At 49.3% G+C, this 23,031-nt stretch overlaps 1 protein-coding gene across 13 annotated transcripts in view; it reads left to right on the forward strand.

The window, feature by feature from the left end:
- Nucleotides 1–23,031, forward strand: part of PHACTR1 (phosphatase and actin regulator 1) — a 540,649-nt gene that overhangs the window by 510,414 nt on the left and 7,204 nt on the right. For 12 of the 13 annotated variants that reach the window (XM_067752006.1, XM_067752007.1, XM_067752013.1 and 9 more), the window contains 3 exons: nt 12,723–12,778; nt 17,701–17,762; nt 22,287–22,427. In XM_067752006.1, coding sequence (XP_067608107.1) covers nt 12,723–12,778; nt 17,701–17,762; nt 22,287–22,427 — 259 coding nt within the window. Of the gene's footprint in view, nt 1–12,722; nt 12,787–17,700; nt 17,763–22,286; nt 22,428–23,031 lie in introns of those variants that run through there. The other variant, XM_067752019.1, reaches the window with a different exon arrangement.

Below are 23,031 nucleotides of genomic sequence, written 5' to 3' on the forward strand. Positions count from 1 at the left end.
AAAATGCTTTGTGTTCCTAGGGAGAATGTTAACTTTTACAGTAGAGCTATCTATTGAAGGATTAAAAACAAAACAAAACAAAAATAAAGGCCAAATTTCAGTTTTTAATGTTTTGGGAAGAGGCTAAGGACAAAAGATAAAACACAGTATATATCTGATGGCAGAACTTTATCATATCATCCATACCCAGTCATTCTTGTTAATATTGTTAGTTGTTATGCTTAGCTCTGATTGAAGGCCTAGACCAATGTCTGGTATGTAATGGACAGATGGACAGATGGATGAATGGACAGACTCACTCATGAACAGGCAGATGCATGGGTGCATGGACAAATGGACGGGTGGATGGACAGACAGATAAGATAAAGCTAAAGGTGACCAAGTCTCCTCAGTCGCTTTCAAGTAGAATAGAGGACATTTATTTTTATTCCCACATTCCTTATCTTTTGACATCACATTGATTTAGCATTTCTTTCGGTTGATTCTTCGTGTAAACATAACCTTATTGAGATGAGTATAGTCTTAGGTTAACTTCTTTAACTATCTAATTTCTATAGTAACAGCTCATATACTCTTTCAAAGTGAAATCTTCCTGATTGCTCATTGGGGCTTATATCTAATAATCTTAAGAACACTAAAAGTATTCAGGCTGTAGGCTCTCAGTTTTTGTGCTGTTTGTTTTTTTGTTTTGTTTTGTTTTTGTTTTTGTGGTACGCAGGCCTCTCACTGTTGTGGCCTCTCCCGTTGCGGAGCACAGGCTCTGGACGCGCAGGCTCAGTGGCCATGGCTCACGGGCCCAGCCGCTCCGCGGCATGTGGGATCCTCCCGGACCGGGGCATGAACCCGTGTCCCCTGCATCAGCAGGCGGACTCTCAACCACTGGGCCACCAGGGAAGCCCTGCTGTTTGTTTTTTTTAGTTTGATGCTATGCAACACACACAGTCCCATTGTTTTCCCCAAACTGATTTCATCTCAACACGACCAGCATTATTCCAATGTTTTTTCTGATTTGATTCCTTACAATATTTTATCTTTGCCACGGGGCTTCACACCGGGGCCACAGCCTCCAGTGAATAAAGCCAAAACCATTTCTCTCTTAAGAGTAACGTGTTTAGCTAGTTGAGGTGAGAGGCTTTTTTTCAAGTTACCAGAAATAATATTTCATGCTTTATACTTAATCTTAAAGGCGACTCTCACATCTTCTTCTCATTCAGTTCTCTCAGATTGTTGTTATGGCTGTTTGTCATTTGGCGAAACTCGGGTGCAGGGAGAGGTAAAGCACTGTGATGTACCCAGGGGGCCTTCTGGCTAATGGTGGACATAGGCCAGGAGGGCAGGGCTCCAAATCCCAGTGCATTTTCCCCAGCCTGTGCTCTTTCTTATGCTGTAGCCAGGCTATTTGTTAACAGCTTGAGGGGAATGAGGAGGAGGGGGACAAAAGGGGAAAATTATGGACTCAGATTCCTGGAAATCGGGCTTCCCTGGTGGCACAGTGGTTGAGAGTCCGCCTGCCGATGCAGGGGACGCGGGTTCGTGCCCCGGTCCGGGAGGATCCCGCATGCCGCGGAGCGGCTGGGCCCGTGAGCCATGGCCGTTGAGCCTGTGCATCCGGAGCCTGTGCTCCGCAATGGGAGAGGCCACAGCAGTGAGAGGCCCGCGTATGGCAAAAAAAAAAAAAAGTCATGCTGCCTCATTTACAAAGAAAGGTAGAGGGCAGAGTACTGAGGTGTAAAAGCAAAGTGCTGCCCAACTTCCCCGAGGAGCCCCTCCGGGAGCAAGGGGTTCTGGTCATCCCCACGGGCACAACAAGGCTGCAGTATTATGACTTGTCCCTTCCACGCACCAGGCGCTCTACTAAGTCTAGAAGCACAGAGGTAAATAAGACATAACTTGTGCCTTTGAAGCATTCGCGGTCTGATTGAGGAGGTCTTTGTGTAAGTGGATGTTATCAGTGTGGTGGATGAGGCGTGCTCAAGATGGAAGGACGCGGCAGAGGGAGTGACCAGTTGTGCCTGGTGGAATCAGAAAAGGCATCCTCCCCCATCATGACAAATGTCCCCAGACATTTCCAAATGCACCCTGGGGGGCACAGTTGTCCCTGGTTGAAAACCAGCACAATAGAGTGGTGTGGACAGAAGCCAGATTGTGATGGGCGGTTGAGACCTCAAGAACATTCAGCTCCAGGCACGGGACCCTTCTGAGTGGGGGGTTTCTCTGCAACTGCCCAGGTCGTACACTCATGAACCAGCCCTGGTGGTGGATGGGCAGACATGGCCGCACCTCACAGAGCCTCAGCTCTGGGCTCCAGTGGACGAGATGAGCAGTAGGAAGAATAAGAAGCACCAGGATACAAGAGACACAGGACTATTGTCATAGACTGTGAAAGCACCTTAACCAAAGGCTGAACAGAGGAAGTGATATTTGAGTTTTAAGCTGCAGTCTTGGGGATTATTGTCAGTTCGCCAGATAAAGAGGAAGAGAAAGGATATTTAGATGTAAGGAAGGGCATGCAAATCTGGAAGGAACCAAGAGGAGGTGGGTACGACTAAAGAATAGGGCGGGGTGATGCTTGGCAGGCGGCCAGATCACAAAGAACCTTAGAGGACATTTGGGTATTTTGACTCCTCCCTGCAGGCATCGGGAAGGTGTGCATAGCTTTCAAGCCGGGAGTGCAGGAATCAGATGTGCCCCTTAGAAAGACCATTCTGTCTGGGGTGGAAGAGGATAGGGTGGCAGCATGGGGGAGATGCTGGAGGCCTGTTTTCTGGAGGAGGTGGTGATGGGATGGAAGGAAAGATGGTTGGGACTTGGTGGTTGAGTGACCCCCGGGGGTGAAGTACACAGGGGATAATTCCCAGTTTCCTGGGCAGCTCCCTGGGGGTCAGAATATTATTGGTAGACAAAATAATGTGTCCAGTTGGCAAAACTACCTTCACAGGAGGGGAAGAAGGTAAATTAATTCCTTTGGGACCCTTTAAGTTTGATGGCCTGTAAGAGTCTAAGAAGGCAGTTGGAAAGGTGTCTGGAACTCAAAAGTACGATTAGGGCTATGGAATCTGGAGTCACTGGCATGCAGATGCTAACTGAAGTCGTGAGTGTCATGACGTCATCCAGGGAACATGTGTGGCATCAGAACTCGTAGGATCTGGGTTAGATAATTATTAAATGAGCACCTGTGATGGTCTCGGTGGTCTCCTAGGAACTGGCGATGTAGTGATGACCAGGACCAGACAGAAATGCCCCAGGCTTCATGGCACTGACAGGTCCTAGGGAAAGATGCCAAAGGAGGTGCAGGGGATGGAATTCAGTGCTTCCCCCCTTTACCTGGCCCCAGCGTGCTTGTCTAAGATGGGGGGGAACCCCCATCTTCTCCTGCCTTAGGAAAGAGGACCTGGCTTTCTGTCAATCTCCACGAGCACCTTTGCCTTTTCTCTTTCCAACTGTCTGAAAAGGCAGTTACCTCCCTCTGAGATGCAGCAAACAAACCGAAGTCAGTTCTGCTTTTCTTTTTTCCTGAAACGCAGATACAGCTTCAGAGATCCAGGCTTTGAAATCAGGGCCCTCCAAACCATAAGCAGTTGTAAATACTAGTGAAAGCTGTGACCTTGCTGTTCCGAAGCCTGGAGAAGGCTCGTTAGATCCGTGCCGCAGAACGAATCCTTGTCGGCGTCAAGTCAAACCAGCAAAACCTACAAGGGTCGTGTCACTTCTCTGGGGAGATGCTGTAATGCTCGAAGACAGCTCTCCGCTGCTCTGCATATATTTAAAGCATCTTCCTGCTGCATTTGCTAGCAGTCTCCTCCTTCCAAGGCCAACACACCTGAGTGCCATTTGTTTGGGGTTGGTTGGTTGGTTTCACAGAAAAATGTTAGCTTGTTTGCTTTTCTCTTATGGTCAGTGGTGTCGATGGAGTTGTTCAGACTGATAAAGAATAAGATCCATTCTTACATTTTGAAAGAAAATAAAAGGCTCGTGTGTGGCAGTGGATGGCAAGTGGCACTTAAATGGGAGCCAGTGATTTTCAAGTTCACGGTGAGTGGAAATCACTTAGCCGTGATCCACGGTAAAGGAGAAATCATTTGAGGCGTGCAAACAGTTTTGCTGCTCAGAGATGTTGTGTAAACCAGGGTCACATATATAATAGCAGAGCTAGTTAAACACATCACTTGAAAGGACATTAAACCTTTACTTTCGGGTAATTCACTCTATATAAATGTTTAGCTCCCAAAAAAGGAGTTTCCTGTGTCATCTAGCATGTGAACGGTCATGTTTAAATATCTAATCAGGAAAAATTTTAATTTAATGTTAGTCTAAATCAGATACAATTACTTAAATCTACTGTCAAGGTGAGGATAGCGTAAGAGATTCAGTGCATTCAGAAGGCATCTCTGCTTTTCTTCTCGGAATTATTAGCTCCTCGGGATTATTCATAAAACTGCCCATTTCATTAATACGGTCATCGTGCCCTTCTGCTCAGCTTTCTATTAACCAAAGCTTGCACACAAGGTAGATCTTAAAAGGAACCAAGCAGGGCTTTCCTGGTGGCGCAGTGGTTGAGAGTCCGCCTGCTGATGCAGGGGACACGGGTTCGTGCCCCGGTCCGGGAAGATCCCACATGCCACGGAGCAGCTGGGCCCGTGGGCCATGGCCGCTGAGCCTGCGCGTCCGGAGCCTGTGCTCCGCGACGGGAGAGGCCACAACAGTGAGAGGCCCGCGTAATGCAAAAACAAAAAAACAAACAAAAGGAACCAAGCAGATGGCTGCTTCACCTGGTGAAGATGGCAGGCTGCCCCGGGCGTGCCCCTAAAATTCTGGTGACTGAAGCTAGAGCTTTACCCGTTTGCTTCGTGAACTTGGCTCTGTTCAAAGACAAATCCCTCAAGGAAAGGTAATATTTTAAACTAGTGTAAGTCATCTTTATTACAGTCCAACTTGAAAGAATAAGTACAAGCCATCAGTTGGGAGCACCCTTTTTTCTTCCGATACCAAACAGACAAACCTCCATACGGCGCACTTTCTCCTGCAGCCTCCTGTCACGGTGAAGGGCTGTCCCTCCTCCAGTTGAAAGATAAGGTCTTCTCTGCCCCTAAAACCCCAACCCCTCCTGCCTTCTCAGGACTCCTGCACTGTCCGTGGAGCCTCTGCCCTCCTTATATATTTAGCTTCTCACCGGCACCACCACCACTTAATCTGGGTTCTTTCTGTTAAACATGTCAGTCTCCTCCCATTAAAAAACTATAAACCTCACCTGAGCCTCCTTCACCTCCAACTCTCTGGTCCCTTCAAAACCAGGCTTCACGGAGGAGGCCTTCCTACTTGTTGTGTCCATTTTCTCACCTCTGTTCTCAACCCACTGCAGCCTGGCTTCTGTCCCCACCACCCCCTGGAAGAGTTCTAGGTGAGCTCGCTGAGAACCTCCCCGGTGCTAAACCCAGTGGGCAGTCTTTCCAGACCTCGTCTGCCCACTTCATTGGCCGCGCGCGTCTTCCTCTGCCTCCAGGATGCCATGTTCTAATTTTCATCCTGTCTCCGTGCCCTGCCCCTCCTCTAACTCCCTGGCAGGTGTGTCTTCCTTAGTCTGAGAATTAAATATTGGAATTTTGTAAGGCTCCATCCTAAGCCCTCTCCTCTTCTCTTTCTATGCTCTCTCCATACCCCTGACTTCAAATATTATCTAATTGCAAACTAGCCACAGATTTCTGTCACTGGCCTAGCCATCTCCTCTCCACCGAGCTCTGTATATCCAACTGCCTACTGGATGCGTCCACTTTGACGTCGCACAATCACTCTGACTCAACAGATCTAAACTCAGACTCATGGTTCCCTTCCACCCTTCCCTTGTCCTCTCCCAAAATGCCCCAGTTCCCTTCCAGTGTTTCCCGCCTTCTGGGTGAGTAGCATATAACCATCTGTCCAGCTGCGTAAGTTATGGAACCTAAGAGATATCCAATATACCTCCTCCTTCCCCCTCTGTCCGTAGGCGCTGCGTCTCCATGGTCTGTCAGCTGGACGCCCTAAGAACTTGCACATCGACCATCATAGCCTAGCCCAGGTGTCCGTCATCCTCTACCAGGTGTGCAGTAGCCTCTGAGGCTCCTGTTTAAACTGCCTCTCGCGTCTCCCAACCCATTCTCTGTACAGCAGACAATGTGATCTGTTGTAAACCTGAAATGTTCATTTGTTCCTCCCCTCTCCTATCCTTAAATGTAAACTCTTCAGTGACTTCACTTTGCTCCTTGGGAGATCAGATTCCTTAACATAGCCTCCATGGGCACATGGCCTGGCTCCTGGCTTGTTTCCCACCATCCTTCTTCCCATTGCTTTGTCCATTCCAGGAACCTGGCTTCCTCCATCCTCCAGATCTGCACCCAGACACAGTATCACTTCCTCTGGGAAGCCTTTCCTGACCTCCTAATTTTGTCAGGTCCCAGTATCACTGCCCCAGATGCCTCACCATGGAACCTCTTATTAGAGTTTTATACTTCTTTCTATGACCATGTGAATTTTTTTTTAATTTTTTTGGTAGTTTTTAAAAATTTTTTTTGAAATATAGTTGAAATAGATAATCAGCAAGGACCTACCGTATAGTACAGGGAACTCCACTCAATATTCTGTAATAACCTATATGGGAAAAGAATCTGAGAAAGAATAGATATATGTATATGTATAACTGAACCACTTTTCTGTACTAACTAACACTGAAACTAACACAACATTGTAAATCAACTGTACTCCAGTATAAACTAAAAAATTAAATTAAAAAAAGAAATATAGTTGAATTACAATATTGTGTTAGTTTCAGGTACACAGCAAAATGATTCCGTTATACACATATATATTCTTTTTTTAGATTCTTTTCCATTATAGGTTATTACAAGATGTTGAGTATAGTTCCCTGTGCTATACAGTAGGTCCCTGTTGGTTGTCTGTTTTATGTATAGTACTGTGCATATGTTAATCCCAAACTCCTAATTTATCCCCCTGTCACTATGTGATTAATGACTGCCTCTCCCAGCCTCTTCCAGTCTCTAAGTTCCCGAAGGGCAGGACCTTGATCTGTTTCTGCCAGTCCCCGATGCCCAGCACAGAGCCGGCACTCAATAAATAATTTGTGAAACGAATGAATGAATTTACATTTGAATGTGGCTAAGTATATAGCATCTGTTTTAAGAACCGGTCTTGACAGGAATGACATAGAAAGAGTGATGATGTAATTCCAAGAACCTGAGAGGGGAAGGGTCCAGGAGACAGAACCCTGACAAAAACATGATCCCCTTCACAATTTTGCCTGGCGCCCAGCCCGCCTCGCACACATCTGCTGATCTGTTTTTGGCTAACCCTCTTGCTAGCCAAGCTGAGACACTGAGAGAGTCTGTAGCGTCTTCTAAACTGCCATGAGGGTCTAAATCACGTCCAAGTTGCCGGCCGTTTCGAGGGCATTCTATTGCAGTCTAGCTCCTGAAAAGTATAGCTCCAGTTTCAACCTGCAAATTTTCATCACTAACGCGCACCTCTAGGCTTTGAGCTCCTAAGAGCTATCAGTGCTCAGTCCTCAGTGAGGTTCTTAGTCAGCGTTGGGTAGATGGGTGGATGAAAGAAGGAAAACAAAAGTGGGGATTCTTACGACTTGATGATCTTATCCAGGGGTCTCAAACTCAGGGCCAGGAATGATTGCAAAGGAAGAAAGCAGGACAGGTATTATCTGAGAGAGGGTTGGGGACCGGGCTAACTAGAACAAACATACCCTCTCTAAAGGCATTCAGGGGGGCAAAAACTGTAACCTCTGAGCAAGGAGAAGAACTTGCAGAGTCAAATGCAACCCACTGGACATCAGTTTGCAATTTCTGACGCGTAGGGTACTATGGTTGTGGTAGACAGAATATCTCCCCCTCCCAAAGACATCCGTGTCCTAATCCCCAAGCCTAGGAGCCTATAACCTTTCATAGCAAAAGGGACTTTGAGGCTGTGGTTAAGAATCTTGAGTTGAACAGATTATCCTGGATTATCTGGGTGGGTCCAGTGTTATCACAAGAACGCTTGCAGTCAGTCTGAGATTGGAAAATACGACACTGCGGGCTTGGAAGAGGCACAGGGAAGGCAGGGCACTTCCGGAAGCTGAAGAAGGCAAGTGAATAGATTCTTCCCTTCCTCCAGAAGGGGTGCAGCTCTGTTGACTCCTTGGTTTTAGCCCATAGACACGCATTCCAAACTTCCGACCTCCAGAACTGTAACATAATAAATTTGTGTTGTTTTAAATCACTATATCTGTGGTACGTTGTTACAGCAGCAATAGGGAACTAGTACACTGGTTAAGAGTGTTGAGACTGTTAGAGCCCGGGTGCCTGGGTTTAAGTCTTGGCTCTGCCCTGTGCTAGTTCTGTGACCCGGGGCAAGGTATGCAACTTCCTGTGCCTCCCTTTTCCCCTTTGTGCAATGGAGATGCTGATAGTACCACCTCCAGGGGCTGACCTGAAGATTAAATGAATTAATATGCGTGCAGTTCTTAGAACCACGCCTGTACTTCTTAGGCATTAAATCAGCATTAGCTTATTCAATTACTCTTGTTATTTGCAGAGAAAAGAACATAGGGCTGAGCGGGTCCAATACCTTGTCCAGGTGGGTTCAGGGCAGAGCCAGGAGTGGAACCCAGGTCCCCTAACTCCTGAGCTGTTTAGCACTTTGTCATTAAGCCACAATATCATTTTCCTACCGAATCTAATTTTCAAAGTCAAAACAACTAGTTATAATACGTGCCCTTCGGGAGGGCTTAGCTACATTTTATATCTGTGATTAGCCTGGATGTCCTCAGACCCTTTCAAGAGAAGTGAAACGTGAATAGAAGGCCTCATTTGAAATCATGTGTGTTTAATGATAAGGCTGCCTAGTTAATAGCATTTTCTCTGGTTAGATTTCAGTCACTCATTGTTTTGTCCCCTTCAAACATGTCACATAAGAAGAACAAAAACAGAAAAAGGCCAGAATAGAACCAGGCAACGCCTCTGGTCGTGGGATCCACGGGCCGCTTAACACAAGCCAGTGAGGGAACCTTCTGCAGACACTTCAGGGCATAAGATTCCAAAACGCTGCCCCCCCCACCTTCTGAGATGCAAACTCCGCCTTGAGTCTGGAGGGCTTCTTCAAAACATACGGCCCCCAAACCCAAGCTTCATGTAAAAACCTGGGTTTTACTAAATGGTCCCAGAAAGGTGGCTGTGCGTCCCTACCAAAGAAACCAGTTTTCTCAGGGAAAATAAATTGAAAGGTGAGGCAGAGCCTCTAAGGAACTCATTCTAAGTGGAGTCAGGAGTTGCATTCCAGACCTATGACACCAGCTTGCCCAGCTGTGTAATCTCAAGTTGCTTCCTACAGTCTGAGAATGCTGTTTTAGAAAGGACAGGAAGACTGCTGAGTCCAAATTTGGAACCTCCAGCATTGTGAATTTCCAGATACCCAGAGGGCCCTTATCAGGGTGGATAAGTAATCCCTTCATGGGATGTTTTGAGAAGAAAATGAAGAATAGACGTGAAAATGTTCTTACAGACTTAAAAACACTTTGGAATACCATTTCCAGCAGTTTCCAGGGTGCTAAGGGGTTTGCAGACAGGTATCTGATCAAAACTCCTTTCTCTGGCATTGAGGCCCATTCCCTGTCTACAGCCTAAGTGATGATGATATTGGGGAATCACAGAATGAGCTGTCAGTGAGCACTGGGTTTAAAATAGTTACACTTGGCAACTCCGTGGACTTCTTATCTTCACTCTGGGTCTCCAGAGTCCATGGTGTAAACATCTTGCCAACAGTACACGCCAGTTGCCACTGTTTCGGGAGGGGCTGTAGTCTCTGCTGCCGGGACGGCACTCTTTTTTACCCCTTAGTCCCGTCGGAGGACTCAGAGGGGCCTCAAACTCCTTCCACAGTTTTCTCGTCTCACACACACCTCATCCCAATGGGGGAAGCAGAATGCTGAGTAATTAGCTGCAGGATTGTTAAATAATTTTCAAGAGCCTCAGAAACACAAACATCTCTGTGATGCTGAGGCCCGTTGTGTGATCATTCCTGGAACTTTATCCGGGCATGTGGTTCTCTTTTTCTTTTTTTTAAATATAAGTTTCAGGTCTACAGCATTATAATTCAACAGCTGTATACACTGCAACGTGATCACCACCACAAGTCTAGTTACCATCCGTCACCATACAGTGACCCCCTTCACCCATTTCACCCCCCCCCCAGGTCCCCTTCCCTTCTGGTAACCACTGATCTGATCTCTGTGAGTTTGTTTCTGTTTTATTGTGTTTGTTCGTTTCTTTGGGGTTTTTTTAGATTCTAATAGGAGTGAAATCGTATGGGATTTGTCTTTCTATGTGTGACTTATTTCACTTAGGATAATACCTTCAAGGTCCATCCATGTTGTTGCAAATGGCGAGATTTCGTTCTTTTTCATGGCTGAGTAATATTCCATTGTGTGTATGTACCACATCTTCTTTATCTATCAGTGGACCCTTAGGTTGCTTCCATATCTTAGCTATTGTATATAATGGTGTAGTGAACATGGAGGTGCAGATATCTTTGCAAATGAGGATTTTCCTCTTCTTCAGATAAATACCCAGAAGTGGAATAGCTGGGTCCTATGGTAATTCTAGTCTTAATTTTTTGAGGAACCTCCATACTGTTCTCCATAGTGGCTGCACCAGTTTACACTCCCACCAACAGTGCACGAGGGCTCCCTTTCCTCCACATGCTTGCCAACATTTGTTTTGTGTGGTCTCTTTGATGATAGCCATTCTGACGTGTGAAGTGATATCTCATTGTGGTTTTGATTTACGTTTCCCTGGTGATTAGTGATGTTGAGCATCTTTTCATGTGCCTGTTGGCCATCTGTTTGTCTTCTTTGGAAAAATGTCTATTCAGATCCTCTGCCAGTTTCTTTTTGTTGTTGTTGTTTAGCCTTTTTTTCCTTGTAAAGCAACATATTATGTTTATTTATTTATTTAACATCTTTATTGGAGTGTAATTGCTTTACAATGGTGTGTTAGTTTCTGCTTTATAACAAAGTGAATCAGCTATACATATACATATACCCCCATACCTCCTCCCTCTTGCGTCTTCTACCTTCCCTATCCCACCCCTCTAGGTGGTCACAAAGCACTGAGCTGACCTCCCTGTGCCATGCGGCTGCTTCCCACTAGCTATCTATTTTACATCTGGTAGTATATATATGTCCATGCCACTCTCACTTCGTCCCAGCTTACCCTTCTCCCTCCCCATGTCCTCAAGTCCATTCTCTATGTCTGCGTCTTTATTCCCGTCCTGCCCCTAGGTTCTTCATGACCTTTTTTTTTTTTAAGATTCCATATATATGTGTTAGCATACGGTATTTATTTTTCTCTTTCTGACTTACTTCACTCTGTATGACAGACTCTAGGTCCATCCACCTCACTACAAATAACTCAATTTCATTTTTTTTTATGGCTGAGTAATATTCTATTGTATGTATGTGCCACATCTTCTTTATCCATTCATCTGTCTATGGACACTTAGATCCTCTGCCCATTTCTTTCTTTTTTTTTTTTTTTTTTGTGTTACGCGGGCCTCTCACCGCTGCGGCCTCTCCCATCGCGGAGCACAGGCTCCGGACTCGCAGGCCCAGCGGCCATGGCTCACGGGCCCAGCCGCTCCGTGGCATGCGGGATCCTCCCGGACCAGGGCACGAACCCATGTCCCCTGCACCGACAGGCGGACTCCCAACCACTGCGCCACCAGGGAAGCCCCTCTGCCCATTTCTTAATCGGGTTGTTTGCTTTTTGTTATTGTTGAGTTGTATTAACACTTTATATACCTTGTATTTTAACCCCTTATCAGATATGTGGTTTGCAATTATCTTCTTCCATCTGTAGGTTGCCTTTTTGTTTTGATGATAATTTCCTTGGCTGTGCAGAAGCTTTTTAGTATGATGTAGTCACACTTGTTTTTGCTCATTTCCCTTGCCTTTGGAGTCAGATCCGCCAAAGCATCTCTAAGAACGTGTAGTCTCCTCTTCGGTGCCCTTCCCATTCTCTGGCAACTTCTGCCCCTACCTGGTGCCGCCCATTGTCTGCCCCCGGCCCCTGCTGTTGCACCATAGCAAGTTCACATCCTGGCTGTGATGTTTCACTTGTTGTGGCTAAATTACGTGCCGGCACCAAGTGTCATTTCTTTTCCTGTTCATTTGCCACCTTGTGTCTAGTAAGGCTCTGGTGGCGATGGGTGGGGACCAAAAGAGCAGCTATTGTTCTCTGCAGACAGACGTGCTCTCTCCCGTCTCCATGGGGCCGTGAGCCTCTTTGTGTTCTGAGTCTGCACAAACATGGCAAGAGGCAAGCTCTAGCCTCGGGGCCGGGGGGAGAAAAGCAGAGGCCATGCTCCCGAAGTTGGGAGGCCACACGAAAGAAAGGGACTTCTGTGAGAAGAGTCCATGCGCCTGGAGGCCCGGAGGAGCAGGGCTGGGGAGGGGCCGATGGAGGGAGGGGGTTCGGCTCCACGTGACATCACGTCGGTGCCTTTCCTGGGGTTGAAAACGAGGAACTCAGGAGGCATTGGTGGTGAGCGCCAGTCTTTCAGGGCACAGGATGGAACAGGGCCTCCAGCCGCTGACCCTGCCCCATGTATCTGCGACGGCCGGGGAGATTAACGACCCAAGGAGGCTATGATATGGTCCAAAAACTTTTCCTGGATTTCTTCCGCAGGCGACTGAGCCAGAGGCCAACTGCAGAGGAGTTGGAGCAGAGGAACATTTTGAAACGTAAGTGACCGAGCCCGTGGCGAGCGCTGCTGTTTCGTGGTGGCTTTGGTTATTGTTTGATGGCAGGCCACAGGGTTTCTCCTGTGTGGTGGTGTGGAAACGATCGAAACCCTCTCTGGTGGTGGAGGCTTCGCCCTTGTGTGTTCGAACATCTGAGAGAGCATCCCCACAGAGCAGGCAAATTCGAATGCACTTGGTTCGCGAGGACCTCAGGGTCTGCAAGAACCTGCCCTTTAGCGGGCTGCCAAGTCAGAGAAGCTGAAAGGTTTGAGTGAGAGAACTTACTAGTAAGTGAGAGTTGGGGTCACCTTTAAAGCCAGACTGGCTGAAAAACTGCAAATATGATACGGATGGCTAAAATAGGGCAAGTAGCCATTTGAAAACGAAGACCAGAAAGTGTGACTTTCCACTGCAGCCAGCTGCTGGGGATAAAATCCCCCCTCCCTCTGAGCATTAAACCTAAAGTCTAAGAGAGCATTTCCAAGGGGAAATCCTTCCTGGCCTCCTCTCAGGCCTCCTCCAACTGGCCCCTGGTATAGCTGCCCAGGCTGTCATTGAAGAAAACTCGCTGTCACTGTGTCTGTGGACAGAAAAGGCCGACGAGCCTCTTGTTTGGTTCAGGACACAGAGATATTTGCCTAAGTACAGAGAGTCCATGTGGTGCTTAAAATACCTATTTTTAAAATGCTGAAAGAAACCAAGCATCTCATGGGCACCAGCCAGTATGCCTCAATTTAGGGGGAGATATGCAGCAATTAAAAACTAAAACCTCTCCGCTTCATCATGCTACACTCTCACCGACACTGCCCTCTAGATGGTCAACAGATATTTTTAGTTTAATTTCAGACCCTTTCTCCCCACACGTCTATCCCTTTCTGATTTGCTCCAGAAAAGAGAAATACATGCTACGCAGAGTTTTACAGAACTTCTGTGCTATGCACGCGCACGCACGCACGCACGCACACACACACCCACGCCCCGGTCGCGTGAGGCCCCTGCGTGAGTAGCTGGGAATTTCCACTTCGACCAAACGAAAGTGTTCCTGATTTTGCTTTTCTCGCCTTGCTCGTTGTGGCCTTGCGACTGGGTCCGCGCCCAATGGTTTGCTGTTGAATGTCACGGGCGAGAGCTGTGATGGGGGGGCCGGTGTCGTGACCCACAGCACCCGTGCCCCAGGGCACCCACCTGCGTGCCCTGTGCCTCCACCGTCATCCTGCCGTGCTGCTCAGGCTTCGGCCACGCCCTCGCCTCGCGGTGGCTGTTCCTTTCAGCCTTGACCTTCCTCAGTCCTGAGGCCACCTCCCCCATTTCCCAGATCTCTAGGAAGTTGTACGTATGATTACATTCTTCGTAACGAAGGGGGTGCCTTTAAAAGTTTCTAAGTTTACTTTGCCGTGAAACAGAATTCGAATGCTTTCAGATGATTTTCCTGGTTGGGGAAGCATTTGGCCGGCGTGTCTCCCTTTCTGCCCCAACTTGATAGCTGATCCATTATAAATTGTCTGCCTTAGAGAGAAAGAAAAATAAAAAGGTGTCCGTTTGTTCCTAAAGCCAGAAATCTGGTGAACGGGCTTTCTTCTTCTCCTTTTAAACGTCTCCCCCAGATGTGCCTCACACGCATCTGTGGTCCTGCCGAAGGAATCTCTGTACAACTTTCTTACAGGGCCACACGGTACCTGGGGTCCCCAGCCTAACTCCTAAATGTGAAGGGGCTAAAAACGTCTGTGGAATTGTTCATGTTTCAGAAGACAGCACTTCTCTCGGCGAGGGCACAGGTTTTGGAAAGAGAAGGCAGAGAATCCCCAGCTCACCTGCTTCCCAAAGGCACCAGCTTCCACGCCTCGTCTGCCCAGATCCATGGGAGGCGGCGGGCAGGCCCCTCAAGTTAGGTTTTTCTCACCCTCCAGAAAGACACTCGGGTCTTAGAGACAGTTACTTGCGTCCAGTGAGCCTGGGGGCTCAGGTTCAGGGGAGCCAGGGGCTTACAAGTTGTTCCCACAGTTCCCTTTCGTTGTTGCCTCTTGCGTGTTTGTCCGTTTGAGCAGTTGCAAATTGAAGGATCACTTGACCACATTCAAACAGGGTCATCATGTCGCAGTTTCAGAACTTTCCGGAAAGGAGCTTATTTTTCCTGTCGGTATTGTTTTTTTTTCCTCCTGCGTTCTGAAATTTTGTTTTCCGAAATAGCTTTTTCTTTCTCTTTTTAAAATCTTGTGTGATTGTTAAACAAGAAATGTTTCGTGGTATCAGAAGACAACCCTCAAACAGTGTATTCTGAGAATTATCATCTGGGCTGTAAGTCAAGGGATGAACCACATCTCTAAGTGTGCAGGAGAGAGGCCCAGAGCGGTGGCTTTGCTGGGCGGTGGAGCTCTGCAAGCCGACTTCCACCCCAGGCTGCCCGGCCCTGTGGGCAATACTGGCTCCACTGGGCAGCCAGTGAGACCCTGGGCACATCTGAGCACACAGTGCACTCTCTGATGGTGGCAGCAGGCCGTGACCTCGAGGGCTTTTCCTGGTCTCCCTTCTCACTTGCCCAGTGGGGCTGTCTTGGTCCCCGCTGCCTGAGAATTCATGACCCTGGGTTTGTAAATGGCTTTGAACTAAAGGTATAGATTCCGTAGGTGGTAGCTTGGGGCCCCTAGCCCTCAGAGGGACCTCAGGAACACCTGTAGGCGATGAGGGCTCGGTGCTCTGGGCAGGATGTCGACCTTCACGGCTCGACAGGAGGGGGCCTGTAGGAGGAGGCAGCTCCGAGTGGAGTCTGAGGCCAGTAACCAGTGAGGAGGAGAGGGCTGGCCCTGAGCAAAATGGGATGGGCGGAGGCAGCGTAGCCAAGCAAGAAAAGGAGCTGGACTGTTTGTCCGTCTGTTAGCCATGGCGTGTGTGGCCAGCCGCTCAACCCCCCTGGACCTTCCTATCCTCATTTCCAGACCACGAGCAGTGGCCTAGGCGGTCTCGTGGGCCCCCCCTGGCCCTGACATGGCTACAAGTCTGTACATTCCAACCCAGTGCCCTCGAGCTGCCCCCCGGGCGCTCACCATCCACTCTAGACCTTTCCTTCCGTCCTCCCTCCCACCTGCAAATGCAGCTCTTGGGGGCTTCCCTTCTCCTGCGGCTGGCAGTCTGCCTCCCAGTTTCTCTCTGATACATTAGTTCATACTAAGATAGTGATGGCTGACTAGTTGAACAGGCTTCTATCCAAGAGAAATTCTCATTTTTAAAAGGAACCCTGGGGCGGGGGCGGGGGTGCGGGGAAGGAGGACCTTTCAATTCAAAGGAAGGAGCTCTCGCGTGGGGTTTGGGGCAGCGGGGACCCCTGGGGACTTTGGCCCACGGCAGGATGTGGCCATTTCTGGAGCTGCCCTGGTCCAAGATCCTGGTCACCACAGGCAGTCACACTGGCCAAACCGTGCCCCCGGGGGTATCGCTCAAGGACGTGAGTTGTGCTCTGAGCCACCGCCGTTCCTTCTGGCGGGAGGTGTTGCCACCTGCGGTGTGAGTTAGCTGAGGCTGTGGTTGCTGCCATCAGGCTGGCAGGAGGGGCGAGGGCACCCCCCTTCTAGGCACAAGGGGGTCCCTGTTTTAAAGCCCTGTCCTGTACTGAGACCACTCAAGGGTGAGTGCGCACTGCGTGGCAAGTTAATGGCGTTATGGAACCATAATTTCCAACGGTGACTTCAAAATGAGGGAACAAGGGCCCTTTTGATGCAGCCGGTGCAAAATCAAGTGGCAGTGGTGGTCTCTCTCTGATGCCACCCTCAGTTCAGTAGACAGGAAGCAGAGGCATGGGAGCCAGGCTGACGTTCGTGATTTTTCTTCAAATTAGACAGTATTATGCTGTGATCCGTGCTTCCATCGCAAGGCCTGGGAGGAAAGTGAGGTACCCAAGGTCACTGCGTTACTTAGATACTCCCGCGTTCTGTGTCCTCCGAATCTCTGCTCCCTTCGGCGCTTTACACACCTGATGCTAGGTCACCCCACATGTTGAGCTGAGAAGGTTTAAGCTCTGGGGTCTGCTCTCCTAAGACGCTCCTTAGAAGTCTAAATGTAGGCAGTTGTATCCCACACTGTGGCCTCACACGTGCTCTGTGGACTTCTTGGAAGAGTCAAAGAATTCATGGAATCAGGGCTTGTGAAAGGTGAGCATTTTGAAATTCCAGCCTTGCGTTTGGCATCAGCCGTGCCTCGTTTTGTTTCTGTGGCAGGTGGCAGGCGCCCCCGCGGGGCCTGGCTTCTGTTCCATCCACGCAGGGCACCGGGCACCAGGGCCACATCACAGCGAGTCCCCTTCAGTCGCTGTGAGGCTTGAGGCAGAGCTGCGTGAGGCCCAGGTCTTGTCCAAAGAAGGGAGCCTTACCTCTCCCCGGATGCCTGTGTCACTGCAGACAGTACCCCACTCTTTCAGGACCTACCTCCTTGCCTCGTAGCCCCTCTTCTTGGCCCAGCGTTTCGGCCTGCAGACTTGAAACCCCGTGTGACGTAAAACAAAATAAGGTCAACCCACTCACCACCCATTTGAAACAGTACAGGCAGTTTGGAAAGTGTCCCCACAAGCAGAAAGGGTGGCCAGGGTAGGGGATGGGAACTCTCTCCTCCTTTTCAAACTGAGCTGCTTGGGGCTTCCCTGGTGGCGCAGTGGTTGAGAGTCCGTCTGCCGATGCAGGGGATACGGGTTCGTGCCCCGGTCCGGGAAGATCCCACATGCCGCGGAGCGGCTAGGCCCGTGAGCCATGGCCGCTGAGCCTGCGCGTCCGGAGCCTGTGCTCTGCAACGGGAGAGGCCACAACAGTGAGAGGCCCGCGTACCGCAAAAAAAAAAAAAAAAAAAAAAACTGAGCTGCTTGGCCTAGAACCTGCAGCGCTTGCACCTTTGTGCGACACTGCTACCAAAATCTAAAGCATCTTAAATGTTTCTTTCAGCTCGGAATGAACAAGAGGAACAAGAGGAGAAACGGGAGATCAAGAGGAGATTAACTCGGAAGGTGAGACGATTCTCCATGCTGAGCTGGGGCGGGACAGGGGGCCACCCTCCCCTGCTGTGCCCTGTGTTGGCCTTGCAGCTGCCTGGCCCATTGGAAGTGACATTAATGGTTCCATTCCTCGGGTGTCAGGGCATGCAGCTCTCTGGACTCTCTAGGACCTCTCCAGGGGCCAGTGGTCCACTCAGCTTCATGACCCTCAGTCCTTTTGGCTGGTGACACTGGCCTACCCCCAAGCAACTTGATGTCAAGTGCATTCTATCTGCAGGTACAGTGAATATTTTGTTTTTAAAAATTCACCGTAACCCCATGAGGCAACTGGAAATTCATTATCAAAATCACAAGTTCAAATGTATCAGTTATTTGCTATGACCCTGGGAAAGTGCGAGTTTTCCTTGTCTCCGCTGGTACTCTTCCTGACCTGTTACCTAAGAACTATTTGAGTTTATTATGCTAAATCCGATTTGAATTACTGAGTTAGGAAAATGCCAAAAGTATTGATAAATCTAATGAAGATGTTTGAAAAGCACTTAGATAAAAGTCAGAAAGCTAGAATTTTTATATGTTTTTAACCCCCAAAGTAGATGGCTTGGCAATGTCATGGAGACCCAAGTGGATCTAATTCTACGAGTGGCCTCTTTGATAATAAACTCTTATTTGAGGCTCCTCTTTGATAATAAACTCTTATTTGAGGCTACTCTTGGAGGATGTTGACAGCTTTAATTAATGACACAGAAGGTGTACTACTATATTCTGTCTGACTAAAGTGTTTTTCATCAGCCTCCTACAGTGACCATCTTGAGAGAAAGATACTCAAAGCTTAGAGACAGTTAAGAGACCCATTAAAATTAATTTTCTAAAGGTTTGTTCATGGATTTTTCTCCCTAGAAATATTATGCAAAGGAAGAAATTCAGAGATCCTGAAATATCGTACCAATTATCAAGGTGATGATTTGTGTTTCTCAACACGCTCTTGCCCTTAGAGCATCCCAAACATACGGTGACAAGCCAGACACCATCCCAATTAAAGGGAGTAGGATAAGCAAGGGCCTGACAAGCCGCTGACGGGCTGGTGTCCCCTGGTGGGAAACTCGAACAAGAGCTAAGGGCCCTCACTTCATCCAGGTGCCCTCACTCCAGTCAAGGTCTGACTCTTAACATCCTTAAGACCACCCAGCCTTTGGACGCAGGGCATCCCTTTTCCTGAGACTGAGTAGTGAGGGGGACCGGGGGAGATGCATTATTCTAAGTGTGTCTTTGAAATGATGAGGTTATCAAGGGGAGACTGGTGATGGCCCCTCATTTCTGATAGAGAAAGGTCTAGACATTCAGAAAAAATGTTTAATCAGATTTTCATAAAGTTCATTGGACTTGATTGCTGGGACCCCAAAATTCTCCTAAACTGTAGGGTTTCTTGCTAAAAACTAGTAATAGGGAAAGATCTAGACATGCACCTAATTCTCATCTCTTTAAAAAGAGCATTCGATTTTGCAAGGGAAAGCTTGACTAATTGCATAGTTTGGCAGGACGGGGCGAGAGAAGAGGGTCTCCTCCCACACCCATCTGCCCCGGGAGGGGTAATACTAGGGGTGGGGTTTCTGCAGGTCCTCAAGTCTATCGATAAATGCCTCTTCCTCCCCCTGGTTACCTCTCTTTCCTTCTCCCAGGAAAACTGCCTTGTAATTTCAGCATTTGCCTCCCCTGGGACTGGCTTGGGGAATTAGAAATAATGAGCCTGAGTGAAGGGATAAACTGTTTATGGGGGAGAGACCAGAAGCAGCGTTCACATCTGGTTTTGTGAACAGAGATGTGGAGCGTGCCAGCAGGTAGGGAATCCATATCGCCTCCTGGCTCTGGGCACGTTCTGTTCCTCGGGAGCCTGTATCACACCAAGACCAGAAGCCAGTGGTGGGGGATGCTTTGCACTCACCCTCAGCCCGAGGATTTCCTCAGTATCGTTCTATTTAAGACACTGAGAAAAATAAAACACAGTAGCAGATGCTGAGAGCCACAGACCAGGCATTTTCTTCAGCCAAATTGAAACTAACCTAAAATTTCCATGCTTTATCTTGGGATAAATGCCTGCTTCCCACTTCCAAAAACTCGCTGGCTGGCTGGCTGGCTGGCTGGGAAGCAGTATTGGAGGGAGGATGGCTGGAAGGGAGGAAGGAGTGGAGGGAAGGAAGGGAAGAAATGTACCGGGGTCAGGTTGTGTTAATAGTGGAATTGGGGTCTCAGCGTACCCTTTTGTTGAGTAATTGGTTGCAAACGATATTATTGCTGCCATAGATGGAAACATAACGCTACCCACCTCTGCACCCCACCCCTTCTTCCAGCCCAGCATCCGCAGAAAACCAACTTTGGCTGCAAAGATAATTTCCTTAGTGTCCAGGCAAGGAAGTTGGGTGCACGCACCCCAAGGGCTAGAGCCATCCAGGAGCCAAAGGCACCTCTCCTGAGCCCCGTGTGGCCAGGGGTGTGAGCCCTGGCTCACAGCAGAGTCCGGGCAGTGGTTCTCCCGGCAGGAGAACTCGGCGTCCTCCTCACTCACTCCCTGGTGGCACTGGGGCCCGGTCTCTTACTGATCTGGAGAGGGTCGTGTCCAATCCCCACCAGACTCAGGCATGAAGAAGAGCCCCTCACCTTCAGAGCCAGCCTCTAGGTTTCTGTTCACTCCAGACTCTACATAGACAGGCTATTAATAGAATCCACATCATGACTGTGAGAAACTGAAATTAGAAATTCCGACTTTAACAACCTTTCTCCTGTCATGGCGTACTGAGAAAATAGTACTGTTTGTCTAACACCCCAGGGCGAGCTAGTAAGTCCTTAGAAACACAAACTGGGGCTTGGAGTAGAAGTCTTCATGCCTTGTGGTATTACGGTAAATGCCTACGTACTCTAATGACAGTACAGAGCGCCCTGCACTCACATCTTGGAGTCAGGATAGGCCACCAGTTTTGTTTACAGCACCCCTAACCATAGAGCGTGGGAGACCTCTGGTTTCCTGTGACGGGTCACAGCTGATGCCAAAATGCCCTGTCCCGGGAAAACCAGGGCCACCTCGGGACAGACTGCAGCCACTCTGAGTGGGGGAGCTACACAGCGTCTAGACAGGTGACCAGTGCCACAGCCCAGTAGGCCTCTGAGCCCCAGGTTTTTCCTCCCTTGGCCAAGGGGGACCCGCAGGCTGCTTTGGTCCTGTCCGGAGCCTCGCAGTAGCTGTCACCGTTCTGCTCGGCACCAGCCAGGCAGTCATCTAACGATGCTCTTCCATCGTAGGCCGGTTGGTAGCAAGCTGGGACACTCTGGCACCAGCCAAGGTGTATGGCAGCTGCGTGATATACAGTCAAAACAGCCGGGGTGGTTTGGATTCACTTGCGTGTGTTTGTTTTGTAGGCCTTTGTGGTAAGATTCTATTTGACTGGATCTTCTGTGAATAGAATTAAATACAGTCTAGGGCTTAGAGAAAAATTGCTTTTAACTAACATTGGTTGAACATGAATTGACAGCATCCTAAAGAGAGAGCAACTGTGTTGCTCCAGAAGAAATAAATCTGGTGACAGGAAGAGATAATAGAAATGTCAGCCTTATGTTGTTAAAGTACAAAGGAAGGATGCTAGCGGGTAACACTGGGAGATGGTTGAATAATTCACTTGTTTCCTTCCTTCACCACAGACCTATCCAAAGAGCCCGTCTGAGTCTTCTTTGGCATCAACGCGGGCTAGCTCTGCCTTTGTGGACTCGCCTTTCATTTGAGCTATTGAGGGGTAGGGTCTCCCTGACTTCATAAATCAACATACTCTCATTCCTGCACACCCCGGAGTTTGCATACCGTTTGCACATACACTTTCTTTGTGTCTAAGACACATACACAGAAAGTATTACAAACCCATCTTGCAGAGAGCACTAAGTTTAACACACAGATGTGGATTCACAAATCGAGAATATAAAACTGTTGTGTGTTGGGCTTCCCTGGTGGCGCAGTGGTTGAGAGTCCGCCTGCCGATGCAGGGGACGTGGGTTCGTGCCCCGGTCCGGGAAGATCCCATATGCTGCGGAGCAGCTGGGCCCGTGAGCCATGGCCGCTGAGCCTGCGCGTCCGGAGCCTGTGCTCCGCAACGATAGAGGCCACAACAGTGAGAGGCCCGTGTATCGAAAAAAAAAAAAAAAACTGTTGTGTAAGATTTCTGTCCCCTGATGGGAAAGGTAGGACAGACGTGGGAAGACCCACAGCCATGCACAGACACCCCGCGTGTACAGACCGGGACGCTGCAGTGTTATTAAGAGACAGCCTGGCTGGCTGGCTGAATAGGCCTGGAGGCAGCTCATGAGTTAGTAAACTCCTTCACAGAGTCCTGGAGAAGTCCAGGAATCAGGAGCCCTGTGTCCCCTGGGCCCTGCCCCTCACGTGTGTGTGATGCGTCAGCTGCCTCTCTGGACCTCGTCTTCCCACCTATAAATTCACGGATGGACCAAGTGATCTAAACGTCATAGGCTGACCACATCCATCTCTCCGTCCCGCAGCTCAGCCAGAGGCCCACAGTGGAAGAGCTGAGAGAACGGAAGATCCTCATCCGCTTCAGCGATTACGTGGAGGTGGCCGACGCTCAGGACTATGACCGCAGGGCCGACAAGCCCTGGACCCGCCTCACCGCTGCCGACAAAGTAAGAGGGGCGGGGAGGGGGCGGGGCCACACGGCCAGCCGGGTGCTGGGTCTCCAGCTTGCCGCCCGGAGACTGCGTGGAGCCTGCGCGCAGAGCCAGGGTGCCGGTGCCTGGGTCGGTACTGAGGGCTGAGTGGCTGCCGGGCAGGCTGCGGTGCTGCTCCCAGCACCTTTCCCCAAGGGCTCCAGACAGCGTGCAGAGAGGGCGCTGAGCTGGTCCTCCCCTGCTCTGGAGAAGGCTCAAGACAGATGCCTTTCATCCATACACGTATCTAAGGGGACCTCTGCTTGGGGATCCTTTGTGATTCTTATCCAGGCACCATGAGGAACTGGAGGGTAAGGGCCTTTAAAAAAAAAAGTGTAAGACAATAACGCGGTACAGTGTGCAAGTGACAATAAGGGAACTCGGGTACACCGGGGACCTTCTCCTCGAGTCCTGCCTTTGCCCCATCCCTTCCCGGGGCAGGTGGCTTCCTCACAGGCCATGCAGGAGGTCACCCGGAGCCTGGCCTCTGGCTGGAGTGTGAGCCCAGGGAAGCCGCTGCACTTGGGAGGCGGGGAGGGGGAGGGAACTGACGCGGCCAGAGGCACCTCCCAGAAACCGT

This window comes from Pseudorca crassidens, chromosome 10, assembly GCF_039906515.1.
Source record: "Pseudorca crassidens isolate mPseCra1 chromosome 10, mPseCra1.hap1, whole genome shotgun sequence".
NCBI classification, from domain to species: Eukaryota; Metazoa; Chordata; class Mammalia; order Artiodactyla; family Delphinidae; genus Pseudorca; species Pseudorca crassidens.